Below are 18,960 nucleotides of genomic sequence, written 5' to 3'. Positions count from 1 at the left end.
TTTACTTGGCTCTCCCTTGCCTTTCCCATGGAAACACCAATAAAGTTTCTGACCTAGGCTTTCCCCTCATGCCTGCTTCTGCCTCCTGATAGAATATTGGTGCTCCTCATGTGGTCTTGCACAGAATGATGTGTCCTTTTCTCTCAGGAAATGTAATAAATCGCCTCCCAACAGCCACACTGGACTCTGTGTGGTCACTCAGTTATCTTCATAAATTAAAGTCCCATTGTTGCAAATAAGACAATAACCACTTCAACAATTAACTTCATTTTACTCCCATTTTACTCTCTTCCTTTGTGTTAAATATGTTCTTACATATTTCACTTCTATATCCATTCTAAACACCAAAACATTATTATTACTATCGCAGGTATTTGTTATAGTAAAAATCTGCTAGCAATGAATTCCTTCAGCTTTTGGCTGATGTTTTAAACATCTTTATTTCACTCTCATTTTTTTCACCTTCATTTCTTTTAGTGATATCTTCACAAAATATAGAATTCTAGGTTTGCAATTTCTGCTTTTTCTTTCAGCACTTTAAAGATGCCATTCTACTGTACTTTGGCTTTCTTGAGTTCTACTAAAAAGTCAGCCATAAATCTTATTCTTGCTGTTTTGAAAGTTCCTATGTCTTTCACTTCCACCACACACATTCCTACTTTTATGATTTTTCTCTGGATTGTTGGACATCAGCAGTGTGCCTATGATGTGCTTAGTGTTGTTATTGTTGTTGTTTTAACACATATGCATCCTGCTTGAGGTTCACTGAGCTTTAGGAGTCTGTTAACTTTTTTTATTAGCTTTGGTAACTTCTCCAGCATCATCTCTGTAAGTACTGCCTCAGAATTATTCTCTCTCTCCTCTCCTTCTGGAACTCCAGTTTCATGTATATCAGTTTCTTTGTACACTACACATTATTTTATGTTCTGTGCTTCCCTCCTGCCATGATTTTTTTATCTGGGATTCAGTTTGGATAGTTTCTATTGATCTGTCTTCAAGTTCACTAATCCTATCTTTTGTTATATTCCAATTACTGTTAAAGTCATTCAATGACTGTGATTTTAGAGATTTTTCAATTACAATATGATCATTTGATTATTTTTTATAGACTTCAATTGTTTGATAAAAACGATTTTTTAGGAGAGAGCACACAGCCAGACATGGAGGGGCAGAGGGCTTAGGGAGAGAATACCAAGCAGATTCCAGGCTGAGCAGGAAGCCTGACCCAGGGTGAGATCTCACAATCCTGAGATCATGACCTGAACTTAAAATAAGAGTTGGATGACTTAACTAACTGAGCCACTCAGGCACGCTGATAATTTTTTTAAAAATATATTTTATTTTTTATTCATGAGAGACACACAGAGAGAGGCAAAGACACAGGCAGAGGGAGAAGCAGGCTCCTCGAGGGGAGCCCAGTGTGGGACTCTATCCCAGAACTCTGGGACCACACCCTAAGGCAAGAGCAGATGCTCAACCACTGAGCCAACTAGGCATCACCCAATCAAATTCTTTTCTGCCCATTTCATCTTGCCCTCTGTTTTCCTTAACATACTTAAAATAATTATCTTTTTAAAAATTCTTTCTTTCTTTCTTTTTCTTTCTTTCTTTCTTTCTTTCTTTCTTTCTTTCTTTCTTTCTTTTCTTTTCTTTTCTTTCTTTCCTTCCTTCCTTCTTTCTTTCTTTCACGAGCATGAATGGGAGGAGGGGCAGAGGAAGAAGAAAGAGAGAATCTCAAGCAGACTCTATGCTGAGCACAGAGCTTGGCACAGGGCTCAATCTGATGACCCTGAGATCACAACCTGAGCCAAAATCAAGATTTGGATGCTTATTTAGTCATTTAGGCACCCCTATAATAATAATAGTAATCCTTGTCTACTAACTCAATGAACTAGTTTACCTGTAGATGAATCCATTCCTACAATCTCATGAAGTGTCTGGCTACAGAAAAACTGTGATGACATGCTGGGAAGAGGTGACTCCCCTGGGAGAATCATAATGAATTATCCAAATGAAAAAGAAGATGAATACACCAAGAAAGATGTGATCTTTCACTGGGACCTGGGCATGAGAAAAATGGAAGTATTTTTTGTCTAATAAAACAGGACCTGATAAGAAGTCTACTAGGGATGCAAGAATTTTAAACAAAAACAGATAAAGTGGGGTGCCTGGCTGGCACAGTTGGCAGAGCACAGAACTCTTGATCTTGGGATCATGAGTTCAAGCTCCACATTGGGTACAGAAATTACTAAAATACATTAATTAAAAAAAAAAAAAACAAACAGAGGAGGTATTTTCTGTTGACTCACACAAGAGGCACATTCCAGTGAAGAAATAGATCTCTGTCAAACCTGCCACTTGGACACCATAGAGACCAATCTAATTGTAAAGCTAGACTCACAGGTGAAGAAGACAACTTCACCAAAATGTCAGCCAGCCTTAAGACCTAGCTAAGTAAGTTTGCTTTAGTTTGGAGAAACTAAGTGAGACTAAGAAAAATAGGGCCAGGATAAGGGCAGGGCTTACAGGATGATAGCCTTAGAACTTCTAGAAGGGATGAAGACAGAGATTTTAAAATTAGGTTTGGGTAGCCTGAAGCTCAGGTTAAAAATCCCTGAGAACATACAGAAAAAGAGTTGCTCTATAATTGTGGTAGTAAGGAAGCTGCCTGACCAGTAAAATTCATTCTAGCATAGAGACATCACATGACTAGGATACTTGATCTGGGAACAACGAGACCAGGACAGAGTCAAACTAGCTATTAGTAGAACTTTAGCCTAGACTTTATAGAATAAGGCATCAGTGCTTCGTAAAAGCATCTGTTTCCAGGGATCAAGTATCAGTTTTTTGGATATTTTTTACCCCTTTACCAAGAATAGATGCTTGTAAAAGAGTCTAGCCTAGCCTTCAGAAAACAAGAGAGAAAAGAGCTAGGTAAGTGAGGCAGCTGTGGCCCAAACTGCAGTGCCCAGGCTGTATAAGAAGCCAAAGTCAGACAGGATCAGGGCTAGCTGTGCATGTCAACTCCCCATGTTTTTCTATCCTAACCCACTCTGGTAAACCCAAAAGTTGTACCGATTTTGACTTATAACCAGTCATATTAGAATAAAGAATTCTAAAACAAATAACTTGCACTCTTCCAAAATGCCAGAGAGAGGATAATTTATTTTTATCACCTACTTATTTTCTATGTAGAAGACAGAATTTGGAGACTGATGGAGATACGCACACACAATTTATATTTAATTGTACAATGGAATTACAAATTTGCTTCAAACCACCAGCTGCTGAGAGTTATTATAAGCAAGTCTTATTCAGCTTGGTTGTGGATGCCCTCTCTCCTCCCCACCTGGCTAACATCTCTGTTCATCCTAAATCCCTATGGACAAAGGGGAGTGGTAAGGGTGGGCAAGCCCAGCACCTTAGAGATAGAGGGGTCGGGAGGGGTTGGGGAAGGAGCTGAAATGTAGAGCAAAATGGGAAAAACTGAGCAATAGAAAGAAACCTAAGATTAGTTGGTTTCAAGAGACAAAAAGAGGAAAAAAAAAAAGAAAGAAAAAGAAATCTGCTTAGGAAGGAAGGAATTACACTGGGTGGTGAGTGAAGAGAAACAATACTAGTAGGGCAATAGAGGAGGGGAAACACTCCATTTATAGAAAAGATGAGGTATCTGGGAACCTAAGTAGCTTTGCCCCTCTGCCTGTGGTTGCAGACTATACAAGTTTGTGCTAAGGCAGAGAGAAATTTTTCCTTTTCCATTTTATTTTTTTTAATATTTTATTTATTTATTCATGAGAGATACAGAGAGAGAGAGGCAGAGACACAGGCAGAGGGAGAAGCAGGCTCCACGCAGGGAGTCCGACACAGGACTCGATCCCCGGTCTCCAGGATCACGCCCCGGGCTGAAGGCGGCGCTAAACCACTAGGCCACTAGGGCTGCCCTTCTTTTCCATTTTAACATTAGCATCCTAACATTTCTAAGTAAATGCCAACAAACTAGACATCCCAAAGGGAATTAACGTCTGACTGCCAAACTGCAGAAAAATCACTTTGGAGCAAGGGATGTAGGTCATTGTATATAAAACCTCTTGGAATGCCTAAGTAAAGAATGCTATGTGCATTTGTTGGAAAACTCTGTAGCTAGTAAAAAATCATGATTTTGAAGGATATTTAGTGATTTGGGGAAAATGCCATGATACAACGTTAAATGAGATAAAGGAGATGGGGCAGAAACAATATAATACATAGGCTACACTGTTTCCTCTTTCTGCACATACAAGGAGACTGTATTCCCAGTCCCCATTAGGTTAGGATCCTGTGATTGTATTTCTCCCCAGTGGGAATGTGAGTAAAAATGTGTCACATTCTAGTCTAAGTCAGTAAAGAACCACTCTGCAAGTTTACCTAGTTACCTCTCCTATACATGTGGCTGAAAGCACACAACTCCAAAGATGGTGATTTTCAAACTAGAAGCAGTTCTGATCTTTAACTCACTGCTGAAAAAAAGCTGAGCAGAACAGCCTGACCTGCAAAGACTGGGTTGAAAGCAAGGAACTCAACTTTGTTGCATTCTGCCATTAAAATTAGCCAATGAAGGGGCAGCCCTGGTGGTTCAGTGGTTTAGTGCCACCTTCAGCCCGGGGCCTGATCCTGGAGACCTGGGATCGAGTCCCACGTCGGGCTCCCTGCATGGAGCCTGCTTCTCCCTCTGCCTAGGTCTTTCCCTCTCTCTCTGTGTATCTCTCATGAACAAATAAATAAAATCTTTAAAATAAAAAATAAATAAAAATAAAATTAGTCAATGAAGACACTAGAGAACAGAAGTCCATACATGAAAAGCCTAATTTTGTCAATAAGAAGTATATATAGGGGTGCCTGGCTGGCTCAGTCAGAAGAGCATACAACTCTTGGTCTTGGGGTCATGAGTTCAAGTTTCACATAGGGTATAGAGATCACTAAAAATAAACTTTTTCTAAAAGTATATATAAAAACATACATATATATGCACTCCATGTATGGGCTTAAATATACACATAGGTCCCAAAAGAGTACATACCATAATATTAATGTTTCTTCTTATGAAAATATTAAAATTCTCTATTCAATATAAAAAAATTCTAATTTGGGGGCTTCTAGGTGGCTCAGTCAGTTGACTGACTCTTAATTTCGGCTCAGATCATGATCTCAGGGTCCTGGGATGGAGCCCCCAAGTCTGGCACTGTGCTCAGCAGGGAGTCTGCCTGAAGATTCTCTCTCTTCCTCTGCCCCTCCCCTTGCTCACCCTTTCTCACATTCTCATAACTCAATCAATCAATTAATCAATTTTTTCTGATTGTAACAAATGGATTTTCTAATCAGAAATATACAATAAATGTCATTAATGAAAAAGTAAATGGGCTAGGCTTGGGGCATATACTGAATGAACACTGGTTGACAAAATGTATTCTTTTATTTTTTTGACAAAATGTATTCCTAAAGTATTCTGATTGCCGTATTGGAGCAAGGGGTGCAATGATTGTCATCGCTCTTCCCAGAAGGCCTACATATTTTGGAGTGATTGTACATCACCAAAATAAGTCAGGGAATTTCTCTGAATGTTTTACTTTGGTGAAAATAATTTTCACAGTTCCCTGTTAAACTTGTAGTGTGCATGGTAACAAAAATACAGGAGAGCACAATGTCTGGAACAAAACAGATGCCTCATGAGTGGTTCACACATATATTCCTCCAAGCTGAAAAAGAAACAGCAGATATGATAATAATACAGAAATGTGTGTTATGAAGCTTAGGAAAACTGAGCATTTGTCTGCATCTCCCAAGTACTAGGAAACGCCGTTCCTGAAGGACACAATTTTAGCATCCAGACTTGCCACTTGGGAAGAAAAACATCCAGCCACTCCATACATTCATTTCCAATCCACATAGCTGAACACACTTAGAGAGTGGATCCTGCCTCTCAACAGGGCAACCTCACCTGCTCCTTGGTAAGAGTTTTTGTTAACTGCAGACCCTGGGTACCTTTTCTCATAAATTCTAAGAAACATGACTAGGCCCTCAACAGCTGCCCTGTTTTGATTTGCACCCTGTGATCTGACATTCAAGCAGGTGCATTACATATCGTGCCATGCAGCCTTTCCTTTTGTTGTTTTCAATAGGACCAGCTCTGCTTTACATTTGGGACAGGGGGTTATTTTACCACAGTCTGAAGATACTATTGGCTGCCCTCTTTGTTTTCTGTGTGGTAGTGAAAGAAAAGACATGCTAGACCTCCGTCTTACAGAGAAGGCTGAAGTCTTTTTAACAGAGGATGCCCCACTGGGCATAAAAAGAACTTTCTGCAAACTGCAGCCACATCATTTCAAATAATAAAAGCAACAACAACAAACTTAGAGATGTATGAGCATTTTCTTTCATTTAGTTGGGAAAAATTCATTGTATACAATGAGCCTACTTCATCCCCACTTTGCATATCACCTCAAGAGAACTACTTTAGGAGAATTCAACTATCATAATCTCAACATTTGTAGGAGTCCCTCCCCAGAAGAAAATACTGCTCCCCGAACAATGACCTATCAACATAAGCAATATTATGCGAAATCTCAATCAGGGAATGGATTTGCACAATGTTAAAAGAAAAAGACCTATTTTTACTTGTGAACACAAGCAGTATAGACGAATTGCTCTCCAGAGAGGCATCCCTAACCATCCAATTTAAAGTACCCCTAATTGGGCAGCCCCCATGGCCCAGCGGTTTGGCACCACCTTCAGCCCGGGATATGATCCTGGAGACCCCGGATCAAGTTCCACATGGGCTCCCTGCATGGAGCCTGCTTCTCCCTCTGCCTGTGTCTCTGCCTCTCTCTCTCTCTGTGTCTGTCATGAATAAATAAATAAAATCTTAAAAAAAAAAAAGTACCCCTAATTCACACTCTAGGCCAGCTCACTGAAATCTCTGTGCAGAACTTACTATGGATGGTCTGATAACGTTTATAATTTGTTTACCATTCTATGTTCAGCCTCCCCCCTCCCCATTCTATGCATGCAGGGGCCATGTGTGTCCTCTCCACTGCTGCAAATCACTGAGCACTGGCCAGGCACTTAGTAGACACTTGCTAAATATTGGCTATGGGAGAGAGCAGAGACAGACAACTACAGCATTTAGGTACAGTTATATTCTAGTAACAGGAGACCTTTTTTTAAAGCTTCCATTACTGGTTTGTCTTAGATCAACTACTTCCTTTGAAATACATGTTCATACCAGGAACGGGAGGTGGAAAGAAAGCTGAACTTTAAGATTTTTTTTTTTTTTGAGAGAGAGACAGAGGGAGAGCATGAGCACAAAAGAAGTGGAGAGGGAGAGAGAGAAGGAGAAACTCAAGCAGACTCCCCATGCCTTGAGATCAGGACCGGAGCCAAAATCAAGAGTCAAATGCTTAACTGACTGAGCCACCCAGGTGCCCTGACAGCTGAACCTTTGAACAGCCTGTCATTTATTACTGAAGTTCAAAGCCACTAGCTTCCCTCACTCTTCAGGCCAGCCTGCTTCGTGAGACCTCTGCACTCCCAGCAAGGCTGCCGGGCAACCAAACTGGCCCTCTCTAGACAATGGAAACCTTATCCAGCACCAGTGCTCCCTGCAAGAAACTAAGTCAACTGTCAGTTTCTCATGTAATCATTTACCAAGAGTTGGCTGGTTCTGAGAAATGCAACAGAGTCTGTGGTCATCACACTCCAAACGGCTTCACGCGTCCTTTAGCCTCGAAGCTTTATTTCTTTTCCCCACTCCCAATTCTAGCTCCACTTGTAACTCCTGGTGCATACTAGGGGCAGGGAAGTCAGCCCGCCTTGCTCAACTAGACGATGGAGCCTCCAAGGTTTATCACAAGAAAGTTCAACCAGTTCTGACTCTGTGGGTTCCTCCATCTTCTGAGAACTCTACCCCTCAGCTTTTCTCTTTTCTAAGCAGTGGCTCAAGGGTGGACTCAAAGCCATTTCTTGGTTCTCCCTTAGCATTTAAAAAACACGGAACAGCACAGGGATGAATGTCCAGACCAGAATCACAGACTTGGGTTTAAGTCCCAGTTTTCCACTAGCTATGTATCTTCAGGCAAGCTTATCCTTGCTAAAGATGCTCTCATTCATAAAATGGGGACAGTAACTTTCAACCAAACAGTTGAGGTGATGATTAAATAATACACTAAATACAAGTGCAACATAACAAAGCATAAGAAGTCAGTGAATGCTAGCACTAACAAGGTCCTATGGGATCCGGCCCCATTACCTCTCTGACATCATCAGCTGCTCTCCTTTTCACTCCTATTCCTGCCACACTGACCTCCTTGCTGTTCTCCGTATGTTCCATAGACCTACTCATGCCTCAGGGCCTTTGTATTGCTATGTTCTCTGGCTAGGATGCTTTCCCTTCAGATGCCCATGGGGCCAACTCCCCCACCTCCTAGAATTCTCTGCCCAAATCCTCCTGGTGGGCTTTATCTGACCAATATATTAAGTAACACAACCTGCCTGTGGCACTCCTAGAACCCCAGTCCCTCTATAGTTTGTCTCCTTGCACTGCCATCCCATAGAAGTTCCAGGAATACAGGGATGTATGTTCTGTTCACCGATATAACTCAACTTCCAAAACAACAGTCTCACTTATGAAGTGACACAACTTTGCTCCCAGAGTCCCAGACCCTGTTCTATTCTATCCACTCTTCCTGATGTCCACATGTAATAGTAATTACCATTTTTCAGGATTCACCTGGGTTTCCTGTTTTCTAACTTTTAGGCCACCTGCATATGAAAAAAAAACGCTATTTTGGGCAGCCCTGGTAGTGCAGCGGTTTAGCGCCGCCTGCAGCCTGGGGTGTGATCCTGGAGACCCAGGATCGAGTCTCACGTCGGGCTTCCTGCATGGAGCCTGTTTCTCCCTCTGCCTGTGTCTCTGCCCCTCTCTGTGTCTCTATGAATAAATAAAATCTTAAAAAAAAAAGCTATTTTTATTTATTATTTTATTAATTTTTAAGATTTTATTTATTTATTCATGAGACACACACACACACAGAGGCAGAGACATAGGCAGAGAGAGAAGCAGGCTTCATGCAGGGAGCCTGATGTAGGACTCGATCCTGGGACTCCAGGATCATGCCCTGGGCCGAAGACAGACACTCAACAGCTGAGCCACCCAGGCGTCCCTATTTTTTTTTTTAAGATTTTATTTATTTATTCAAGAGAAACACAGACAAAGAGGCAGAGACATAGGCAGAGAGAGAGGCAGGCTCTCTTCAGGGAGCCTGATGTGCACTCAATCCTGGGACTCCCAGATCACGCCCTGAGCCAAAGGCAGATGCTCAACCACTGAGCCACCTAGGTGTCCCTAAAAATGCTGTTTAAAAAGAGGTAACACATACAACTAGTTCAAAATTCAAAAGGTCAATGAAGGTATACAGTAGGAAGTCCCTCTCTATTTCTGTCTCCCAGTCCTTCTCCCCAAAGGCAACCTATGCTACCAGTATCTTTCCAGGAAGATTCTATGCATATATAAGGATATGTGTAAATTCCTTTTTTTTCCCCACAGTGACCACATATTTGACATACTGCCTTGCACCTTGGTTTATTTTATTAAGCATTCCATTTTGAAAATCCTTCTGCATCAGTCCATAAACATCTGCCTCATTCTTTTTAGTGGCCACATAATATTCTGTGTTTTTTTAAAAGGTTTTATTTATTCATGATAGACATAGAGAGAGAGGAAGAGACACAGGCAGAGGGAGAAGCAGGCTCCGTGCAGGGAGCCTGATGCGGGACTTGATCCCAGGACTGCAGGATCGTGCCCTGAGCCAAAGGCAGGCGCCGAACCGCTGAGCCACCCAGGGATCCCCAATATTCTGTGTTTTTAGATGTCCTTTATTGAAGACAATGTTTTGCTTTTAGTACACTGTGATAAATACCCTTTTATAAAGTAATTTTGCAGCGATATAGAATAATCATCCAGGGATAGAAATGCTGAGTTAAAGATTATGTTCATTTTAAATGTCTGCAAATCTTGCCAAATTATCTTCCAAAATGGCTGTACCCATTTATACTGTCACCAAAAACATACAAGGCCTATTTTCCTGTATCCTCTTATCAAAGTATGGACTTTTATCAATCAGATTGCGTACAAGATATCTCATAATAGTTTGTTTGCATTTTTCTTGTTTTGAGGGAATTATTATGAGGACTGTCCCCTCCTCTGATCTACATGGGTAATTCTATCATCTATGGGGAAAGCAACAAAGAGAGCATAAGGCTATCATCATCGTTTGAAGAAATTCTTTCAAGACTCACTGGAACAAGTCACTTAGTCTTCCATATTTCAAAAGAGCGAGGGGAGCTTGAACTGGCTTCAAACATAATGTTACTGTGCTTACTCCTCTTTGACTTTTTTTTTAATTTCCCATTTTCACCATTTTTAAAAGATTTTTATTCTTATTTATTCATGAGAGACACAGAGAAATAGAGAGGCAGAGAATAGGCAGAGGGAGAAGCAGGTTCCAAGCAGGGAGCCTAATGCGGGACTTGATCCGGGGACTCTAGGATCATGCCCTGAGCCAAAGGCAGATGCTCAACCGCTGAGCCACCCAGGCGTCCCCTCTGAGTTCTTCTTAATGTCCAATTATGATCACATATATATGTCAATTAGCAAAATTATGGCAAGTACTATTTCAGCCACCCTGGATGCAGAAAGATACACATCCTAGCTACAGAAAAACACAACTAGAGCAGTTGCTAACTCATACTGAGCGCTATGTGCATACAATGTATGCCTTATTTAACCCTCACAATGATTTTATAGGATACTTTTATTATCCCATTTTTTTAACAGCTAGGGAAACTGAGAAATAAGAAGGTTGAATAACTTGCCCAAGTTTTCAGGGCTTGTGTGCTGTATAGCTGGTATTCGAATCCAGGAGGTGACTCTGGAGCCAAAGCTCTTGACCACTACTAGATCATACCACCTGTGCCAAGTGGGTGTGAGTCGGGAGAAAAAGCACATGGATGCATGAGAGAAGAACAATGCCTTTGAGTGTGTGCGCTGAACTCTTGCTGAACTGGCAAATGGCAAAGGAGCAGAGGCAGGTAACCAAGAAATGGCCTTTTCTCTGGGTGCCGACAGTAGTGGACATTTAGATGTGCAAGGCTTTAAAAACTGTGTTGAAACTTCCTGCTCTTTACTAAATACCAGAAAAAAACTTGTCTGACTTCAAGTACCTTTTTTTTTAAAGATTTATTTATTTATTTTTATGATAGACACACACACAGAGAGAGAGAGAGAGAGAGAGAGAGAGAGAGAGAAAGAGGCAGAGACACAGGAGGAGGGAGAAAGGCTCCATGCCGGGAGCCCGACGTGGGAGCCGGACGTGGGAGCCCGACGTGGGAGCCCGACGTGGGAGCCCGATCCGGGACCGATCCGGGGACTCCAGGACCGCGCCCTGGGCCAAAGGCAGGCGCCAAACCGCTGAGCCACCCAGGGATCCCCTGACTTCAAGTATCTTAAATACTTCTCAATTGGGACACTTAAATACATTAACAGAAAATGATAGCTGCAAGTAAATATAATTTTTAGTGACAGATATCAATTCTAGGGACTTAAAAGTGAGCTTAAGAATCATTTGAGGTGCTAACAAAACTGTCCACATGTAAGTGACAAGCCCAAACCACTTACTCCGCTAAACAAGCTACTTTTAGTAAATGCATTCTTCCCACCTCCACTGCAGTCCAAGAGCTAGGGCAGGGTAGTATGGGGGCTTGTGGCTGAAGCTGGAGTGCCACACTGGAAAAAATCAAAACAATAAGATAACTTATCCATCCTGAAGATTTCAAAAAACACATCTGAAAGTTCACAGGGTCAAATCATGATTAAGCAGCTTTCATTAAAGAAGCCTGGGTTTAATTAGGTTCTACAACTTTAAGGTATTTTACATTTATCTAGTGCCTTACAGGTGCATTGCACGCAAGTCTCAGATTGGAAAAGAGAAATTTTAAAAACCCTTCATAGGGAAAATAAAGAGCACTTGCACCGTATTTTTCATACCACAATTACTTCACCCAAATGACCTCCAGTCTTATCCCCTACTACAATCCATTTTCCACACATCAACCAGAACAATATTTTAAAACAAAAGACAGATTCTCTCTCTTTGGTAAGACCTCTTCAATGGCTTAGGGTAAGTTCTAAACATTGAATGTACCTACAAGGCACTGTAAGGTCCCATGCAATATTTGAGACATACTCATGCTAAAATTTATCTGACACTTCAGTTTAACTGGGTGTCCTGTATTTTGTTTGTCAAGCCTACACTCAGGAGATCCTCTACCATAATAATTTTTTAAATGTGGCAAGTGGTTCTTTGTTTCCCCCAATACAGGGTCAGCTCTGCCAGGGAAGGACCCATGCAGCTTTTCTTAAGATTTTTTTTTTTTTTTTAAGTAAGCTCTACATCTCACCTGGAGCTGGAACTAACAACCCCCAGGATCAAGAGTCTTATGTTCTATGGACTGAGCCAGCCAGGCACCCCAGGACCTATGCTGCCTTGATCACTGTCTCGTATCGGGCATGGCAGATATTCCACAAATATAGAGAAGTAGAGCTATCTGAACAGAGCCCAGGCACCCTTGGTTGGGAGTTAACTCTACAGACACTAGCCTCACATCCACAAGTGAATAAAATGATCATCTTACTTTTTCAGAGTATCTCCAGGGTGATAATATTGACTTCTCAACAAAGGCTTTAAGGTAACCCCCCACGTTTCATATTAAGGACTTTGAGCTTTCAACATATTTCATTTGACCTTAAGGCAAATATTAATAAATGAGGTACAGAGACTCAGAGAAGGTGAACAGCTAGTCCATGATGACCAATGAATGGGAATAGCAATTCTGACCCTAGGAGGGACTTTGTGCTCTTTCCACTGTACCCCATGGCCATCTGGGCTGATAAGAATCAGAATTCCTACGTCCTTCCTCCTCATCCAGAAAGCTTCTCAAGGAAAAACTCTGACATCTGACCACTCTGCACAGGTTTCACTGCTCATCCCATAATGGTTCCCCCACAACAGCTTGAGAGGAGACAGCAAGTTTTGGCACCTGTATTTTGAACGACAGGTGGTTCTCAGCTTATCAAGTTACAAATGACGCTATTTAGGTCTAGAGACTAAAGACTTTGCTCAGGGTTACAGGGAAACAGGAATAAAACTGACCAGAACCACAAATCCTTCTGTCTCTTTTCTGCATCCCTAAGAAACAACACCCCACACCCAACTAAATTTCTGACATTTGTCAGACTTCTTCTTACATGAGGTGGGAATGGCTGAAGCTGCTCTTGGGACGCCTAGCAGCCTCACCTGGAGTACCTCTGGAAAGTTCATCAGGCTGAGGGGTCTGTGGGTTTCCTGCCACTGAGACCCCCCCAGAAGGCTGACCAGATGCTACTGTGCCCCTTTTCCCAAGAGCTGGGGCCCCTTAGGGAGACTGACTTCAGGCTTAGGACTCCAGCCTCTCCCAGGACAGGACGCTAGGTTCTAAACCATCAGTGCCCTGAGGAAACTGCCACGTTCAGCCCCCAGCCCCGTCTCTCCCGCCTGGTCGCCTCCAGCTCCAGCTCCACTTTTGTGCGCTTCTGAAGGTGCAGACCCCCCGAGAGCAGGGAATAATAACCAGGGAAGGTGGAGCCGCCAGGGGCAGAGGGCTGGGAGCTAACAACCTTAACGGAAGAGGCCGCGAGGAATTCGATCAGGCTAGCAATGCAACCCTCGAACTACGTCACGTCCTTAACCGATCCAGCTCCCGGGGTTGGGGAGGCAGGTGTGCAGCAAGCGCTGCGGGAGTGCGGACGCGCTCCTGACGTTCGCGGGGGGTGGGGGTGGGGGTGGGGGTCTTCGGCCTGGTTTCGAGCACGAGTGCCTGCCTGGCGGCTGGACTAGCCCCAGACACGCAGCGCAGAAGAACCTGTGGTGGCTCTGCTCCCCGAAACCAGCGCGGGGAGGGAGGGGTACCGGACCCTGGGGGCCTGCCTAAAACCATTACAAACGCAGTGGAATGAGAGTTATTGCTCGGCCTGCTGGCTCAGCGGTTTAGCGCCGCCGTCCGCCCAGGGCGTGATCCTGGAGACCCGGGATCGAGTCCCACGTCGGGCTCCCTGCGTGGAGCCTGCTTCTCCCTCTGCCTGGGTCTCTGTGTGTCTCTCATGAATAAACAAAATCTTAAAAAAGAATTCTTTCTCCCCGTTCTTCTGCCCCTTCTCCCCACACTTGCACTTTCTCTCTAAATAAATATTAACTGATCTATAAAAAAAATAGAATTATTGCCTCGGAGGGTCACCAAGGAAAACCTCCCGCGCCGACAGATTTCTGGTTGGAAACTGACCTTGAATTACGGATTATAGTGGGCCTGAGGGGCGGCCGGGGCCGGGAGGCGGCGGCCACGACGGCATCTCTCTCGGGGGGAGGGGAGGGGCTCGCTCCGCCCGGCCGCCGCCCCACCCCCACCCCCACCCCGCCGCGCGCGCAGCTCCCGCCGCCTCGCCCGCTGCGTTACCCGGGTAACGCGGGACGCGCGCGGAACCCGCGGGGCAGAGCGGGCGCGCTGGGCCGGGCGGGGCTCCGCCTCTCCCTTGCCAGCGGCGCGGGCTACCGGCTGCCAGGCGCTCGCTCGGAAGCGGTTCTTTAGCCGGGAAAGCGCGGCCCCGTGCCGCTCGGTGATCGTCCAGTGAGGAGCCGGGGGTGTGGTGGGGGAAGGCGCCGCCGAGTACTTAGGGCCTCGCCGCGGGCCGGCCAGCCCACTTCGTCCTCCCCGGCGTGCGGCCACCGGGCGGCAGCATGGTGACCCCTTGCCCCAGCAGCCTCGTGAGCCCCGCCGCCCGGGCTGGGAAGCGGGACAACGACCAGAACCTCCGCGCCCCGGTGAAGAAGAGCAGGCGCCCACGCCTCCGCAGAAAGCAGCCGCTGCAGCCGCTGCAGCCGTGCCCGCTCCCCGGAGACTCCGGCGTTTGCGACCTGTTCGAGTCCCCCAGCTCCGGGTCTGACGGTGCAGAGAGCCCCGCCGCGTCCGCGGCGCTGGGCTGCAGCCCCCTGCCCCCTCCTGCCCAGGAGGCGGTGCAGCTAGACCTGCAGACCTTCCGTGACTACGGCCGGAGCTGCTACGTCTTCCGCAAGGCGCGGGAGAGCCACTTCCACCCGCGGGAGTCGCTGGCGCGGCAGCCGCAAGTGAGGAGCTGGTAGAGCGAGCTTCCCACGGCGCTCCTCCCCCCTCGGGCTCTTGCCTCTTCCGCTCCGTCTGCCCCCCACGCGCCCCGGGGCACGGAGGTTCGCGGTCCGAGCCGGGAGGGCCTCGGGGGGGCCGGGCCACCAGCCACATTTTACAAACGGAGAACAGTGAGGCCTAGACGGCCTAAGGCAGCTGCCCGAGGTGCCCGTGCTGGTTAGCGGGAACTCGGTGTCCGTACTCCTCCCGGCCCCGGGCAAGTTTATTTAACAATTCTGAGCTTATTTCTGCAGCTGCGAGGCGGTGGCCCTCTCCCCTCATTGAATTGCCGAGAGGATTACGCGAGGTAATGTGTATACACACGCGGCGCAGGGCCAGGTACGAGCCCGACCACCGCTTTGGGCGCAGCAGCGCGGTCCCAGTGTTTCCCAGTTTGCAGCACATTGAGGTTTTTCTTTTTTGTCCCGTCCCCCAGGGACGCTCCCTGAGTTTTCTTGACTGGTTCCTTCTGCGGGCCCTCTTGGCCCTAAGCTCAAAGGGCCCTCCTCCCATGTCCTCCCATGTCCCCCCGGCAGGTAACGGCAGAGTCCCGCTGTAAGCTGCTCAGCTGGCTGATCCCCGTGCACCGCCAATTCCGCCTCTCCTTCGAATCGCTCTGCCTGACGGTGAACACTCTGGACCGCTTTCTTACCACCACGCCTGTGGCTGCCGACTGCTTCCAGCTGCTTGGGGTCACATCCCTGCTCATCGCGTGCAAACAGGTACCTCCACCAGGTGGGGTCTAGGGTCCAGCCAGACTCTCGGCCACTCTCTGGCCACCACCCGGCTTTCCAGCGCACAAGATGTAGTTCTGGCCTCTCTGAATTCCTTTTGTCACACATTTGCATACACCCCACAGCTTTAAATTCACGATAATTCCCCCACGAACTGAACAGCCAACGCTTTCAGCTTTCATCGGGCCCCTAAAGAAATAGGCTGCAGTCCCCAAAGTAAATCCCAATAGCTCTTTGTAGCCATGCTATTCTAGACTCCGGAAAAAAAAATATATTTAAAATTTCTCAAACCTTTTTTTAGCTGGACAGTAGTTAGAGAAACCGCGCTGGAAGTACACCCCAGGTGATTAAAGTGGAAGTGACCGAGAGGCGAAGGCCCAGCTGTCTCGCTGGAAGGGATGGGGGGAGTCCTGGTTTTCTCCCGGGTTTGAAACTGGGATGGGCCTCGGCCCTGGATGCTGTGCTGCGGGGGCTGAGCGCCCCTGTGTTACAGGTGGAGGTGCACCCGCCGCGCGTGAAGCAGCTCCTGGCCCTGTGCTGCGGTGCCTTCTCCCGGCAGCAACTCTGCAACCTCGAGTGCATCGTGCTGCACAAACTGCACTTCAGCCTGGGCGCGCCAACCATCAGCTTCTTCCTGGAGCATTTCACCCACGCGCGTGTGGAGGCGGGGCAGGCTGAGGTCTCAGAAGCCCTGGAGGCGCAAGCCCTGGCGCGCGGGGTGGCTGAGCTGAGCCTGGCCGACTACGCCTTCACCAGCTACACTCCCTCGCTGCTGGCCATCTGCTGCCTGGCGCTGGCTGACCGTATGCTCCAGCTCCCGCGCCCCGTGGACCTGCGCCTAGGCGGGCACCCAGAGGCCGCACTGCAGGACTGCCTGGGCAAGCTGCAGCTTCTGGTGGCCATAAACGAAGCCTCCCTGACTCACATGCTGCCCTTCCAGATACGAGAGAAGTGCAGCCTGTCCCCGAAGTTGAAATGAAACAGACCTTTGGTTTCCTGTGTACCCTGCCCCGGCTGCTGGACCTTTCCCATTACTGTGAAAGAGTGCAGTCTTGATTCATGGCTCCCACTTGGCCAGGAGGTCATCCTGAAGGTTGTAAATAGTGTATGATAGTAGTGTCTCCCCCTTTATTTATTTTGCTACGAGCACATGAGGGACCCGAGTCTTTCCCCAATAAACAGGCTGTCTTCGTTCATCTGAATGCTACTATTGCCTGTGTTATCTGTGGGGAGGAAGGTGAAGGCAGCTGGGGAATAGAGGTAGTAACAACCCAGGGGTCCTGCCTTCCTCCTCCCTTCCTTCCACTCTGTAGTTAGGATACCTATGGGGAATCCCAGGTCCTTTGAGATGACAGTCACTGAGAGGGTCAGTTGTAGACCTGTATTTTGTAACCCTCTTATGAGACTGAGGACCGCTCATTCCCAGAGGTCCAGAGGAAGGTGGGAAGTGAACCTGAATAGAACCCACAGTGGTTCAGGAGGTCTAGAGGGGCAGGGGGGTGGGGCACAGAGGATGCCCAGCTGGGAAGCTTTGGGGACCACACATGCTGGCTGGCTAGGGCAAAACAAGACCTCTGACAGCTAACAGATGTTGGAAATGAAGGCTTTGCAAGCTGCTGCGGCCATTATAAATGGGGCCCATTTAACCTGCAATGACTTGGTTCAACAGCTTGCTTTTGTCTTACACCTGCTGCATGTGAGCCCAGGATAACAATGCCATAGTAATGGCCATCATTGGGTGCTTAAATGTACCAGGCACTGTGTTCAGCATTCATTATTACCCTCCAACAATTCTAGAGAGTGTATTATGCCATTTTTTCAGAGGAGGGCACTGGGCCACAGAGAGGGTAAACAATACTAGAGCAATTTGAAGGCAGGTGATCAGAGTCCAGAGCTCCACTGCTCAACTTCTCCCACTTACAGGTTTGTAAAAATGCTTTAAAAAAAAAAATCCTCTTCCTGAAGTGGATGAGGGACAAGTTATCTCCTCAGTGCCTTCCATTCAGTGGACATGATAGAGAACATATTTGGAGAGCTGGCACAGTTCCTGCCTCCAGTCCTGTTATAGGCGTGAGATCCAAGTCAAGAAGCGAGACCGAGGGCAGCCCGGGTGGCCCAGCGGTTTAGCGCTGCCTTCAGCCCAGGACCGGGGTGTGATCCTGGAGACCGGGGATCAAGTCCCCACATCGGGCTCCCTGCATGGAGCCTGCTTCTCTCTTTGCCTGTGTCTCTGCCTCTCTCTGTGTCTGTAATGAATAAATAAAATCTTAAAAAAAAGTGAGACTTGCTGGAGTCAACTCCACCGCTGTCTCCTCACCATTACTCTGTTATGAATCTGCTGTAGAGCTAGGGGATTCTCAGTTCTGTCACTTCCAGCAAATGTCTTCACTTCTCTGAGCTTGACAATCTTGATAGCGCTGTGGTAAAGCCTAAATGGGATCCTGGGGTAGTTTAAAATAGCAAACAAGTGGGCCCGGAGTCCATTTGTTGGGTGACCCCGAGCAAGTCTCCTCTCTATGCCTGAGTCTCTTCTGTAGAATTAGAAATAACCTATTTATTAGCATTGACGCATGGATTTTTTTTTTTTTTAAGATTAGAGAGGGGGATCCCTGGGTGGCTCAACGGTTTAGAGCCTGCCTTTGGCCCAGGGCGTGATCCTGGAGTCCCGGGATTGAGTCCCACATCGGGCTCCCTGCATGGAGCCTGCTTCTCCTGCTGCCTGTGTCTCTGCTTCTCTCTGTGTCTCTTGTGAATAAATAAAATCTTAAAGAAAAAAAAAAAAAGAATCCTTAGCGGACTCTACTGAGCACACAGGGCTCCATCTCACAGCCCTGAGATCATGACCCTGAGCTCAACCTCAGCCAAATCCAAGAGTCTAGAGGCTTAACAAACTGCACTGGCCAGGTGCCTCAGAGGTATAGGTTTAATGAGATGTTCCATATAA

The 18,960-nt window shown here is 46.4% G+C and overlaps 1 protein-coding gene across 1 annotated transcript; it reads left to right on the top strand.

The window, feature by feature from the left end:
• The first annotated feature begins 14,619 nt into the window (after nt 1–14,619).
• Nucleotides 14,620–17,210, top strand: CCNO (cyclin O). Its single transcript, XM_072826465.1, has 3 exons — nt 14,620–15,245; nt 15,819–16,004; nt 16,510–17,210. Exons 1-3 carry the CDS (start codon nt 14,859–14,861, stop codon nt 16,993–16,995), a joined length of 1,059 nt encoding a protein of 352 aa, XP_072682566.1. The 5' UTR covers nt 14,620–14,858; the 3' UTR covers nt 16,996–17,210.
• Nucleotides 17,211–18,960: the final 1,750 nt, after the last annotated feature.

The sequence above is a fragment of the Canis lupus genome, chromosome 5 (assembly GCF_048164855.1).
Source record: "Canis lupus baileyi chromosome 5, mCanLup2.hap1, whole genome shotgun sequence".
In the NCBI taxonomy this organism is placed as follows: Eukaryota; Metazoa; Chordata; class Mammalia; order Carnivora; family Canidae; genus Canis; species Canis lupus.
Note: the sequence above shows the minus strand (reverse complement) of the source record. Positions and strands in the feature narration are given on the sequence as shown.

What these genes read in the sequence shown, in the direction of transcription:
- CCNO (XM_072826465.1), top strand. Translation starts at nt 14,859, where the DNA reads ATGGTGACCCCTTGCCCCAGCAGCCTCGTGAGCCCCGCCGCCCGGGCT. An exon ending in CGCTGGCGCGGCAGCCGCAA is followed by an intron (nt 15,246 to 15,818) that starts GTGAGGAGCTGG and finishes TCCCCCCGGCAG; the next exon opens with GTAACGGCAGAGTCCCGCTG. An exon ending in TGCTCATCGCGTGCAAACAG is followed by an intron (nt 16,005 to 16,509) that starts GTACCTCCACCA and finishes CCTGTGTTACAG; the next exon opens with GTGGAGGTGCACCCGCCGCG.